At 45.3% G+C, this 12,015-nt stretch overlaps 2 protein-coding genes across 3 annotated transcripts; both read right to left on the minus strand.

Moving 5' to 3' along the window:
- Positions 1–1,783: 1,783 nt before the first annotated feature.
- PRLH (prolactin releasing hormone) lies at positions 1,784–6,388 on the minus strand. 2 transcript variants are annotated; one of them, XM_043963669.1, is made up of 3 exons: positions 6,327–6,388; positions 2,226–2,336; positions 1,784–1,947 (listed from the first exon to the last, which is right to left on the minus strand). In XM_043963669.1, exons 2-3 carry the CDS (start codon positions 2,323–2,325, stop codon positions 1,784–1,786), a joined length of 264 nt encoding a protein of 87 aa, XP_043819604.1. In that variant the 5' UTR covers positions 2,326–2,336; positions 6,327–6,388. The 2 variants fall into 2 exon arrangements, with proteins under 2 accessions (XP_043819604.1, XP_043819603.1); XM_043963668.1 differs by having other exon boundaries at positions 2,226–2,384; positions 6,327–6,384.
- Positions 6,389–10,703: 4,315 nt separating this feature from the next.
- Positions 10,704–11,735, minus strand: LOC122755331 (putative 3-phosphoinositide-dependent protein kinase 2). Its single transcript, XM_044003644.1, has one exon. The coding sequence runs from the start codon at positions 11,733–11,735 to the stop codon at positions 10,704–10,706; it is 1,032 nt and encodes a 343-aa protein (XP_043859579.1).
- Between the last annotated feature and the right edge of the window lie 280 nt (positions 11,736–12,015).

Here is a 12,015-nt window from a genome sequence, read left to right on the forward strand (position 1 = left end):
AAGCAGAGAATTTGATTTCTCTCTGGTCTCAGGGGAGGCACGGCTAACCTAGGAAGGTGGAATATCTCTAAGCTTGACTCCAAAGAAGGTGCTTTCTCTTGCTCCTTTGCGGAGGTGGGGAGAACAGTACATGTAGTGCTCGACTTTTGGGACATGTTGGTTAGTTTTGCTGAATATTGTTCTCCCTTTTTTAATTTTGAAAATTTAAAATTTAAAAAAAATTTTTTGGTGAGGCAATTGGGGTTAAGTGACTTGCCTAGGGTCAGACAGCTAATAAGTGTAAAGTATCTGAGGCTGCATTTGAACTCGGGTCCTCCTGAATCCAGGGCCAGTGCTCTCTCCACTGCGTCACCTGGCTGCCCCTCTTCTCCCTCTTTTTTATTCTTCATTAGAAGGGACAGCTAGGTGGCACAGTGGAAAGAGCATGGGCCCTGGAGTCAGGAGTACATGGGTTCAAATGCGGCCTCAGACACTTAACACTTACTAGCTGTCTGACCCCGGGCAAGTCACTTAACCCCAATTGCCTCACTAAAAAAAAAAAGAAGGGATGGCCCTCTGGGAGAAGGGATACATTGGGAAATGTAGGTGATGTGAGAACAGAACATCAATACAATTTTATTTTATTTTTTTCAAGTTGGAACATCTCAGGTCTTTGCCTTGGATGCTACCACCACCTCCTCCTCTTCTTCCTCCTTCCCCCTCGTCCTCTTTCTTCCCCTCCCCCTCTCTTTCCTCCCCCTCCTCCTCTTCTTTCCCTTCTTTCTCCACTTTTGCCTCCATCAACTGAGCACTGAAGAAGTCAGCACTTTCCTCACCCCTTGTATTCTCACAGTCCCAGGGAGCCGTCTTTCCCAACCAAGGGTCTCATCACGTAGGGAAGGCTGTGTAACTCAATGTGAAGTCTAATGAGGCAGTTTACTCAGAGAGACTCCAGGGAAAGCTCTGAAAATTGGGGAGGGCAAAGCAGGAAGGCAGGAATAAGGTGTCTACCTGAGGAAACGGAGTCACGAGCTCTAAAGGAGGATGCGCACTAATCTAGGCTATTCAATTAGAGTCGCCAAACTTAAAGTCAAATCCCTTCTGTAGCACTTATTACCTGTGTGACCTTGGACAAGGCAATTCCCTCCTGTCTGCCTCAGTTTCCATATCTGTAAAATGAGGGAGTTGGGAGAAGCTCTGAGGTCCCTTTTAGCTCCAGAGCTGTGCTCCCATGATCCTATAGGGTATTTTTTTTTTCAAAGACCCCTATACCCCTTGACCATGCCAGATCAGATCCTGGGTGACTTGAGTGTATGGCTTTCCAGGTGTGGAGATAGTGGTGTTTGGCACATCATCAGTGTAATGTAACTTATCAACCTATAACACTCAAGTCTATGTCAGGTGCAAACCCAAGGCTCCCAGGCTGATTATGTGACTAAGCTCTGTTATACACTCACTGGGTACTCCCAGTAACTCAGTCCATCAGTATGCCTTAATTAAGCACCTACTGTGTGCCAGGCACTGCGCTAGGTGTTGGGGGTGCCTGAACAAAGAGGTTAATTATCCTATAAGGGGGCTACAGGAGGAATTTTCCTCCGGGTCACACAGGTGAGAAGTAATTTAATGGTCACACAGTTGGTTTGAACTCAGGTCATCAAACAACTCTTTGGTTTATCTCAGTTCCGAGCACAGACACTGATTTAATTAAGATCAAATCTTTTTATTTGCGGAGAAAGAAATTAGCCAGTGGAAGAGAAGGGAGAGGGCAGAGGAAGCCTTTGGGTTTATTCCCATCATAAGCATCTTAGTCATCTTGGGCAGACTCATTACTCTCCTCCACAGGGAAGCAGCTTTGATGCTGTCTATAGGCTGACCTCTGATAGCCCTCCACGGTTGCCCTTCTTCGGCCAAAGCGGCCCACAGGTCTGATTCCTCGACCCGTGTACCAGGAAGGGTCAATGTCAGGATCTGGAAGGGAAGAGGCAGGAGGCTTATGAGATACAATGGGGCTGAGAGGTGCTCTCCAAAGAAGAAACGAGGAATTACCTAGTCATGGTGCGGGGGTGGGACAAACAACAGTGCACGGTGAGCGATGACCCCCCCAATGGACTGTGAACATGGAAGGGGTCCTTTCCAAATGGCCATCCCAAAGGTAGCTCCCCAGCGTCAGAGACCAAAGCTCAAGAGCCCCAAGCAGCCAGTCAGGTCAGCTCCCTCATTGACAGAGGCAGCGTTTGCGTACTCACTCCTGATCTCCATGGACCGGTCATGGAGCCGGCATTCGGCCGTGGGCGGGGCCAGCCAGGTGAGCAGCAGGTACATGAGGCAGACTGGGAGAAATTTCATCGCGTTGGATTCTGTCGATGAGCAGCTCAGTTCAGAACTCAGGGAGATGTACACCTCACCTAGGGGTGGAGAGAGCCAGGATTTTAGGGAGGGAGCAGCTCCAATCCCAGGGCTTAGAGGCTGGGAGGCTACTCTCTCTCCCCCCACCCCCACCCCTTACAGAGAGGGAAACAGGCTCAGAAAAAGGGAGTCACTTGTTGAAGGTGACCCAGGGAGTGAACTGGGGAACCAAGATCTGACTTTAGACCCACCAGCTCTAAAACAAATGGTCTTTCCCATGCCGTGAGCTGCCTCCCCTGTGAAAGTGAATGGGGTGGGGAAAGAGACACAGACAGACAGACAGACAGACAGACAGACAGACAGACAGACAGACAGACAGACAGACAGAAAGAGGAGATAGAGAAAGAGAGGGGAGGAAACAGAGAGAGAAGGAGGAGGAGGAGACAGACAGGGAGAGAGCCCACACTTGCCAAGGTTGCAGACTCTGGTAGATAGATAGTGTTCAAGATAAAGTCTGGACGTGGGATCACAAGACACTTTCTGAAAACTTGTTTCTGACACTGGGACCTCTCTCAAGGCACTTTTCCTTATCTTTCAAGTGGTGATAATAAAACCTAAAGTAACTGTCTCACTGGGCCTTTAGCAAAGATCAGATGAGATATGTTTGGAAAGGACTTGCAAACCTTAGAGAGAATTCATTAATGGAGATAAATAACATTGCAACTTTAGCATTGAAACCTGTATTTCTCTTAGCTCTTGAGCCCACAAAGATTCTCAAACCCATGTGAGGCAGCCGGTGTGTGGAGCTTACTGGCTTTGGGACCGGGGACAGGTCACTTCATCTGTCGCTCCATTCTGTGTGTTTCTCTTCCCTGTCTTCCTCTGCCTCTCTATGTCTCTGCTGTTTTTCAGTCTGTCTCGCCACATTCACCTCTCTTCTCTCTCCTCTTTCTATGCCTCTCTGTGTCTTTGTCTCTCCTTGTCTCTCTCTGCCTTTCTTCTGGCTTTTTTCTGTCTCTCCCTCTCTGTCTTTCTCTTGCTCTGCCTCTATACATATGTATACCGAATATAATATAAATATATATATATGCATAATATACATATGTATATCCAAATGTAAATCACAAGTATGTTCTCAGGTCATCCAAACAGCTGCACTTAGACAGAATCATGCATCATTGCTTGGAAAAGGTCACTTGTCTTTATTCTCAAACAAGAAGATGAAGAAGATTATTATCATCACTGGAAACACAGGAGAGTAGAGAAAATCACTCTTATTCCCATTAGACAATATGTATAGATCACAGTATCTCTCAGAAAGAATCTTGCTTGAGAGGTCAACAGAGGACCAATGGGGCCATGGGGAACTGGTTTGCAGGTTCTCAGACCTGGGTTTGAATCCCACCTCTGACACTAGTTAAAGTCTTTGAGCCTCTCTGAGCCCCAGTTTTCCTTTCTGTAAAATGGGGAATGTTAATATCTTCTTCCAAGTGTAATTATGAGAATCAAATGAGACATGTTTCCCCCCACTGTCTTGCACATATAAGCACTTAATAAACATTTGTCGAATTGAATTTGTTTGCTGAATCTCAGGGGAGAGATGAGATCGTTTAATTAATAAGCAGCCAGGACTACTCACACCAAGTCCAAAGAGAATGGAAAAAGTTATATTAGTATAAATACTACAAAGAAATTTATGAGTTAGTTTTTAAAGCTTTGAAATTTATAGGTTACAAAAGCCTTCAAATTTACAAGTTATAAAAACTTTAAAAAAACAACCACCCACAATTCTCTGCTGACTGCCTCACTTTTTTCAGTCCAGTGGTTTTCAATCTGAAATGGGCTTCTCTGATTTCTGCAGGTGGCAGGATCATTAGCATTAGATTTTTTTTTTTTTTTTGGTGAGGCAATTGGGGTTAAGTGACTTGCCCAGGGTCACATAGCTAGTAAGTGTCAAGGATCTGAGGCCAGATTTGAACTCAGGTCCTCCTGAATCCAAGGCCAGTGCTCTATCCACTGTGCCACCTAGCTGCCCCTAGCATTAGATTTTAAGGTGCAAGAGGTTGAAAGGCAGGAAGACCCAAGTTCCAATTCTGACTCAGACATTATCTCAGGAGTCACTTCGCCTCCAGCAGACTCAGTTTCCTCATCTGTAAAATTGGGATAATAATAGCAACCACCTCACGGTTGTTGGGAGGATCAAATGAGATGCTGTATGTAAGGGGCTTTGCAAATCCTAAAGTACTATGGAAATACTACCTATTATATTAATATAATATTAATTATTAGCAATAATAATCTAACCAAAGTTGGCAAAATCAGAAGGCCTTTGGGAAACTCAATCTCTTCTCCTTTGGGACAAACCCATTGGAAAATGTCTCCTGCACAATGATCATAGATCACAGTATCTCTCAGAAAGAATCTTGCTTGAGAGGTCAACAGAGGACCAATGGGGCCATGGGGAACTGGTTTGCAGGTTCTCAGACCTGGGTTTGAATCCCACCTCTGACACTAGTTAAAGTCTTTGAGCCTCTCTGAGCCCCAGTTTTCCTTTCTGTAAAATGGGGAATGTTAATATCTTCTTCCAAGTGTAATTATGAGAATCAAATGAGACATGTTTCCCCCCACTGTCTTGCACATATAAGCACTTAATAAACATTTGTCGAATTGAATTTGTTTGCTGAATCTCAGGGGAGAGATGAGATCGTTTAATTAATAAGCAGCCAGGACTACTCACACCAAGTCCAAAGAGAATGGAAAAAGTTATATTAGTATAAATACTACAAAGAAATTTATGAGTTAGTTTTTAAAGCTTTGAAATTTATAGGTTACAAAAGCCTTCAAATTTACAAGTTATAAAAACTTTAAAAAAACAACCACCCACAATTCTCTGCTGACTGCCTCACTTTTTTCAGTCCAGTGGTTTTCAATCTGAAATGGGCTTCTCTGATTTCTGCAGGTGGCAGGATCATTAGCATTAGATTTTTTTTTTTTTTTGGTGAGGCAATTGGGGTTAAGTGACTTGCCCAGGGTCACATAGCTAGTAAGTGTCAAGGATCTGAGGCCAGATTTGAACTCAGGTCCTCCTGAATCCAAGGCCAGTGCTCTATCCACTGTGCCACCTAGCTGCCCCTAGCATTAGATTTTAAGGTGCAAGAGGTTGAAAGGCAGGAAGACCCAAGTTCCAATTCTGACTCAGACATTATCTCAGGAGTCACTTCGCCTCCAGCAGACTCAGTTTCCTCATCTGTAAAATTGGGATAATAATAGCAACCACCTCACGGTTGTTGGGAGGATCAAATGAGATGCTGTATGTAAGGGGCTTTGCAAATCCTAAAGTACTATGGAAATACTACCTATTATATTAATATAATATTAATTATTAGCAATAATAATCTAACCAAAGTTGGCAAAATCAGAAGGCCTTTGGGAAACTCAATCTCTTCTCCTTTGGGACAAACCCATTGGAAAATGTCTCCTGCACAATGATCATAGGTGATAGTATAGACCCGTTGTTTGCCCTTCCTTTTCCATGAAGGACCGTGACATCAGAAGGGCATGTCATGATTTGCAGTGACTTGGAGTTAAGTGAGGTGGGGCTGTGCAAAGTCACCAGCCTCACTCTCTCTTCTATAGCCATCTAGGTCCAGTGGCAAGATCAGGCAATTGGGATTAAGTGACTTGCCCAGGGTCACAGTTAGTAAGCATCTGAGGTGAGATTTGAACTCAGGTCCTCCCAACTTCAGGGACAGTGTTCTATCCATTGCACCACCTGGCTGCCCCTGTTTCAGACCTAGTGGACAAATCATGGCTGCATGCAAAGCAGAGCAATCTCCCCGTGTTATCGCTACCTTCTTCCTCCCTCACTCCCCTGTTCTAAACGCTGGCTCACACCCTTGTAGCCCCAGAGAGCGCCTCAGAACACATAGGTTGTTGAAGGGTAGTAGGTGCCTATTTCCTTCATCCCTCTCAGATCTCTCATTTGGGTAGAGTATACTTACAGTGTCTCTCAGGAAAGACAGGAAGAGCTGAGCTTCTGGGCAGGTGGTCCTGCTGGGGTCTGAGTCCAAGCTGAGCTGCTATGCCTGGGGCCTCTCCTTTTATATTCTCCTTCCCAGATTAGGTCATAGGCATACACAACCTCTCTACGACCAAGTACTGTCAGTTCCCCCTCCCTAATCTCATTAGGGGACAGGCATTAAAAAAGGCAGGGATTTGGTTTTTTTGAATCACCAGGGATATAATTTGATCCCCCCAAATTTTCATTGAGACTTAATAGCCTTTAAGCAGGTTAACTTTACTTTGTGTGCAGGGTCCTTGGGGCCTCCAGGAAATGAAGCATTCTCATCCTAGCACCCACCTCCTCTAAGATCCATTATCCTCAGCGTTCAAAGGCAAATCAATGTCTATGACCATTTTCCTGAAATCCTTGAGTACTGTTGAAATGACTTTGCTATTTCTGTCTTCAAAAGATGAAGGAAGGGGAAAGTGCTAGACTGGGTTCAATTAAATGAGGAGGTGCTGGTTGCTAAGAACCGACATGAAAGGAATTTTGGGAGGAAATGACCACTTAATCTTAGATTTCGTGGTCAATAAGGGTATAGCCAGACAGAGCCTTGATTTTCAAAGAGGAAGTTTGGAGAATGTCACCTTAAAAAACTGGACCATTCTTCAAGATCAGTTGGCTCAGGAGGGATGGAATGGTCTCAAGGTTGGGCACAAACATAAATGATTCCCATGAAGAAGAAAAGAAGAAATCACTTAGGAGATCGATGTGGCTGCACAGGGAACTTGTTGGCCACCTCTCAGAAGACATGGGCAAGAGGCAGAAGCAAAGGCTGGCCACTGAGGAGGAGAGACCCAGAAGGAGCTCAGGCTTGCAATGCATTTCAAGGACTGGCTTTTATTGGCTCTGATAGGATGGGACCATTGCTTGGGGGTGACTAGCATGATGATCATGAATGTGGGGGAGAAGGTAGAATCCCTCAACTCTGATTTTGATTTTGTGAGACTGATAAAAAGGGAAGGGGAGGGGCAGCCAGGTGGTGCAGTGGATAAAGCACAGGCCCTGGATTCAGGAGGACCCGAGTTCAAATCTGGCCTCAGACACTTGACACTTACTAGCTGTGTGACCCTGGGCAAGTCACTTAACCCCAATTGCTTCACTTAAAAAAAAAGTATAGCTGATAGAGTCCTAAACTAGTCAGGGATTACATTGAAAATGTTAAAAAAATTGCTGCGTGGTCTCTGAGAGCCAGTGTGGTATGGGAGAAAGATCACCCGATTGAGAGTTAAAAGGCCTGAGCTGGGATTTAAAGGATGGATGGGAGTTCCTTGCATAGGAAACTGCATGAGTAAAAGCGTGGAGGTAGGAATGTGCTAGGGGTGTTTGGGGGGAGGGAAAGTAGACTCATTTGTCTGGAGTAGAGAAGGCAACAAGGGGAGAAGGATAGGACCAGAAAGCTATGATGGAGGGTCTTGAATGCCAGACTACTTATTTCCCTTGATGTCTCAACAGCAATAGTGGGGAAAGATGCAGAATTGAGATATTATGTACCAGAGTGGCAAAGTGAGCTTCCTAAAGCATAGTCTGGTCTTTCAACTTCTTTGGTAATGAAGCAGCCCTGGATCCCTACACACACACACACACACACACACACACACACACACACACACACACACACACACACACACACCCCTATATGTTGATCCTTTCATAATTCTTTCTTTTCATTATAATAGTAGCAATGATGGTTAGAAAAGCAATACAAGGGTGAAGTTAGGTGGCACAGTGGAAAACGCACCAGCCCTGGATTCAGGAGGACCTGAGTTCAAATCCGGCCTCAGACACTTAACATTTACTAGCTGTGTGACCCTGGGCAAGTCACTTAACCCCAATTGACTCACTAAAAAAAACAAGAAAGAAAAAAAGAAAAGGCCTATCTAGCCTAGAGGAGAAAATAGGGCTCAACCTGGCCTTCTAGACTAGAGGAAAAATAGGTCTCAGCCTGGCCTGCTTCTTCCTCCAAGTCCTCTGCCACCAAGAGCGCCTCCGACAGAGTCTAACTGAGAGTGGATGCTCTTTCTGGGTCTGGAGGACTAGCATCAACCAAATCCATTGGTTCACTGGACTTGAGGGTGGTCCAGTGTTGAGGTCAGAGTTCACACCCTCTGAGAACACACCCTCTTGAGGGCCAGGCAGGTGTGGTTTTAAGTGAGTTAAACAGCTAAATCACTCAATCCAATCAATCTTTTTTTTTTTTTTCAGGGTTATGGGAGTTAAGTGACACTTGCCCAGGGTCACATAGCTAGTAAGTATCAAGTGTCTGAGGGCGGATACGAACTCAGGTACTCCTGAGGGTGGGTGCTTTATCCACTGCAACACCTAGCTGCCCCCAATCCAATCAATCTTTTTTTAAAAAAATTTTTTTTTAGTGGGGGTTAAGTGACTTGCCTAGGGTCACACAGAATCCAATCAATCTTTTTTTGTTTGTTTTTTTTTTGCAGGGCAATGGGGGTTAAGTGACTTGCCCAGGGTCACACAGCCTGTCAAGTGTCTGAGGCTGTATTTGAACTCAGGTCCTCCTGAATCCAGGGCCAGTGCTTTATCCACTTTGCCACCTAGCTGCCCCCAGAATTCAATCCAATCAGTCTTAATCTAGTCAATCCTGGAGCAGGGGCCTTTGGGTGTTACCAAAACCCTATTATTTTCTCACAACTTAGACTATTGCAATGGCCTCCTAATTGTATCAATGAGATCATCTCAGAGCACCTAAAACAGGTAAAGATAATGTACCTTTAAATCACCAATGTTAGTTTTTACTATAATAATAACTGTTAGTCTGCCTGCATCCATTCATTCTCTCCAATTCACCTTTCATATAGTGACCAGATTGTCCTAAAATGCAGCTGTGTCCATGTCATTTCCAACTCAAGAAACTCCACTGGTTCCCTATCACCCAGAGGAGTAAATAGAAATGGCTGTTTGACATATAAAGCCCTTTACAAAGTGGCCTCATCCTCCCTTTCCAGTCTTCTTTTACTTTATTTTCCTCTATATATGTCATAGCCCAACATTTCCTACCTCTAGACATTTGCCCTCACTGTCCCCCATGCCTGGAATGTCCTCTCTCTTCATCATCTATGCCTTTTATAATCCCTGACTTCCCTGCTCTTTTTGTTGTGGCAAAGAATTGGAAATTGAGGGCATGCCCATCAATTGGAGAATGGCTAAACAAGTTCTGGTATATGAATGTAACGGAATACTATTGTGCTTTAAGAAACAATGAACAGGCAGATTTCAGAGAAACCTGGAAGGACTTACATGAATTGATGCTTAATGAGATGAGCAGAACCAGGAGAACATTGTTCACAATAACAGCAACATTGTGTGATAATCAACTGTGATACTTAACTCTTCTCAACAACATCATGGTACAAGATAATTCCAAAAGACTCATGATGGAAAATGCACCCCACATCCAGAAAAAAAACAAACCCTGTGGAATCTAGATGCAGATTGAACCACTGTTTCTTTCCCCCTCCCTCCCTTTTTTTTTTGAGGTTTTCCCCTTTTGTTCTGATTCTTCTTTCACAACATGACTAATGCAGAAATGTTTAATGTGATTGTACACATATAACACAGATAACAGATAACAATAACAGATGAGGCCTAACGACTGGGCCCGTGTCCACCTTCCAAAGTAAGTATCATTAGTGAAAGGGGGACTAGATAAGATAACGAGGGGGATCAATGTATACCCATTACATAAACAAAGTGGCTTCAGAAAATCCATTATCACCACCCCACCAATCCCTCCATCCCCACCATCCCCAGCATCATTCCTTTCTTTAAGGTTTTCCAAACACTTTACATGCCTGTGCTGCCAAACATTCTCTTCCTCTCTTCTACCTCACTCCCTTCAATCTCCCTTTAATCTACTCATCTTATTCATCAGAAGGATGAGGGAAGATAACCCAAACACATAAAACAGCAAGAAGTTAGTTAGAAGTCAAGTTTATTTCTGATCACACACACTCACACACACACACACACACACATTTAAAGTGGAACAGGAGAATAGAATAAAATAACATTAAAATCAAGCTTCAGCAGAGGCATTAAAGGATCCCCAGGCTTCAGTGATCAGCAGAAGCAGGTGGGGAAAGCAGGATGGACAAAAGCAGGACTGGGATGGCTGTGCTGGCAATGGAAGCTTCTTTCTAAGGGTCAAAGAGTCCATGAGGCAGAGAGTGGCACCCAGGGCTTTCCTAGACAGTTGCCTGGGGAAGGTGCTGGCATTTGTGCTGACAGGATCTTTGGGTACCATTTAAGAGCATTCCCACTTGGGTCTATCAGGTGATAGGTGTGGAGAATGTCATAAGTTCCAAAAGTAATTTTCATCTTCAGATGTAGAGATTAAAGGTCTCTTGACCTGTGGAGGTGACTGAAGATGCAAAGTGTCCCAGGTGATGTTTTCAAAGAATGGGTGGGCCTTCAGGGCTCCATAACCCCCCATTTCTTCACAGCCTACACGCTTTGTGGGATCGGAAACCAGCAACTTTTCCACGAGGTCTTTTGCCTTTGGGAAGAATTCCTCTGGAAAGTCATAAGCTAGCTTCATGATCTTGAGGAATATGAAATACTCATTTACAGCATGGAATGGAGATAGGCCTGCTATAAGGTAATATATTACGCAGCCCAGAGCCCACAGGTCGCAACTCTTACACACTCCTTTCTCAGCCAGGAGTTCCGGGGCCACATATTGGGCCGTGCCCACGAAGGAGTTAGCCCTGGCTTTCTTACAAGAGTGGAACAACATTTTGGCTGATCCAAAGTCTGTGACCTGAATGTGCATCTCGGCAGTGAAGAGAATGTTTTCAGGTTTCAGGTCCCTGTGAATGATGTCCTTCGAGTGCAAGTACTCCAGGGCAGACGCCAGCTCTGCGGAATAAAACTGGACACAGGCCTCGTCCAAAGGACGCAGTTCCTGGACGTATGTTACCAGGTCCCCATTTTTGGCATAGCTGAGGCCAAAATAAAGCTTCTCCTTGTCCTGAAAAGTGAAGTAAAGCTTGACGATGAACGGGTGCTCCAAGCCGGCCAGGACATCCCGTTCGCTGGTGACATATCGTACCTTCTTCTCTTTAATGATTTGCTTTTTCTCCAGGATTTTCATAGCGTACTCCTTGGAAGTTGCCAGGTCGCGGGCCAACACTACGGTGGCGAACGCTCCTTCACCCAGGACTTTGCCAAAAGCGAAGTCTTCGGGCCTCTTGCTCCGGGGGTGCCTCGAGTACTGGTCCGACTGAGGTGTGCCTGGGTAAGTGAAACTGGGCCCGGCGGCGGCGGCGGCGGCCGCGGGGTCCGTGGGAGCCAAGCCGGGCGTTGTATGAGGATCGGGCTGCATCGCTGCGCTGGGAGAGTCCCAGATTGGTGCGCTGCTTTCTGGTTGATCACCAGGACAAGGCTGTCACCTAGAACTGGCCTTGTTGCGCCTCGGCTGGCAAGGCGCTAAGTATGGCAGCCCCCACCCGCTCTCTCTTTTCCCCTTCCTCTTTTTCCTTCTCCCCTCCCCACGTCTGCCTTCCCCTCCCCTTCCGCGGCTCCACCCCCAGCACCAGGCTCTCCTCCCTAAAACCAATTAGACCCAAATGAGCAAAGGCACCCTCTGGTTCATTTAAAGGCAA

Source organism: Dromiciops gliroides, chromosome 4 (genome assembly GCF_019393635.1).
Source record: "Dromiciops gliroides isolate mDroGli1 chromosome 4, mDroGli1.pri, whole genome shotgun sequence".
NCBI classification, from domain to species: Eukaryota; Metazoa; Chordata; class Mammalia; order Microbiotheria; family Microbiotheriidae; genus Dromiciops; species Dromiciops gliroides.

Coding starts and splice junctions, on each gene's coding strand:
- LOC122755331 (XM_044003644.1), bottom strand. CDS start 11,735: ATGCAGCCCGATCCTCATACAACGCCCGGCTTGGCTCCCACGGACCCC.
- PRLH (XM_043963669.1), bottom strand. CDS start 2,325: ATGAAATTTCTCCCAGTCTGCCTCATGTACCTGCTGCTCACCTGGCTG. Junction 1,948..2,225: donor CCGGTCCATGGAGATCAGGA/GTGAGTACGCAA, acceptor CTTCCCTTCCAG/ATCCTGACATTGACCCTTCC.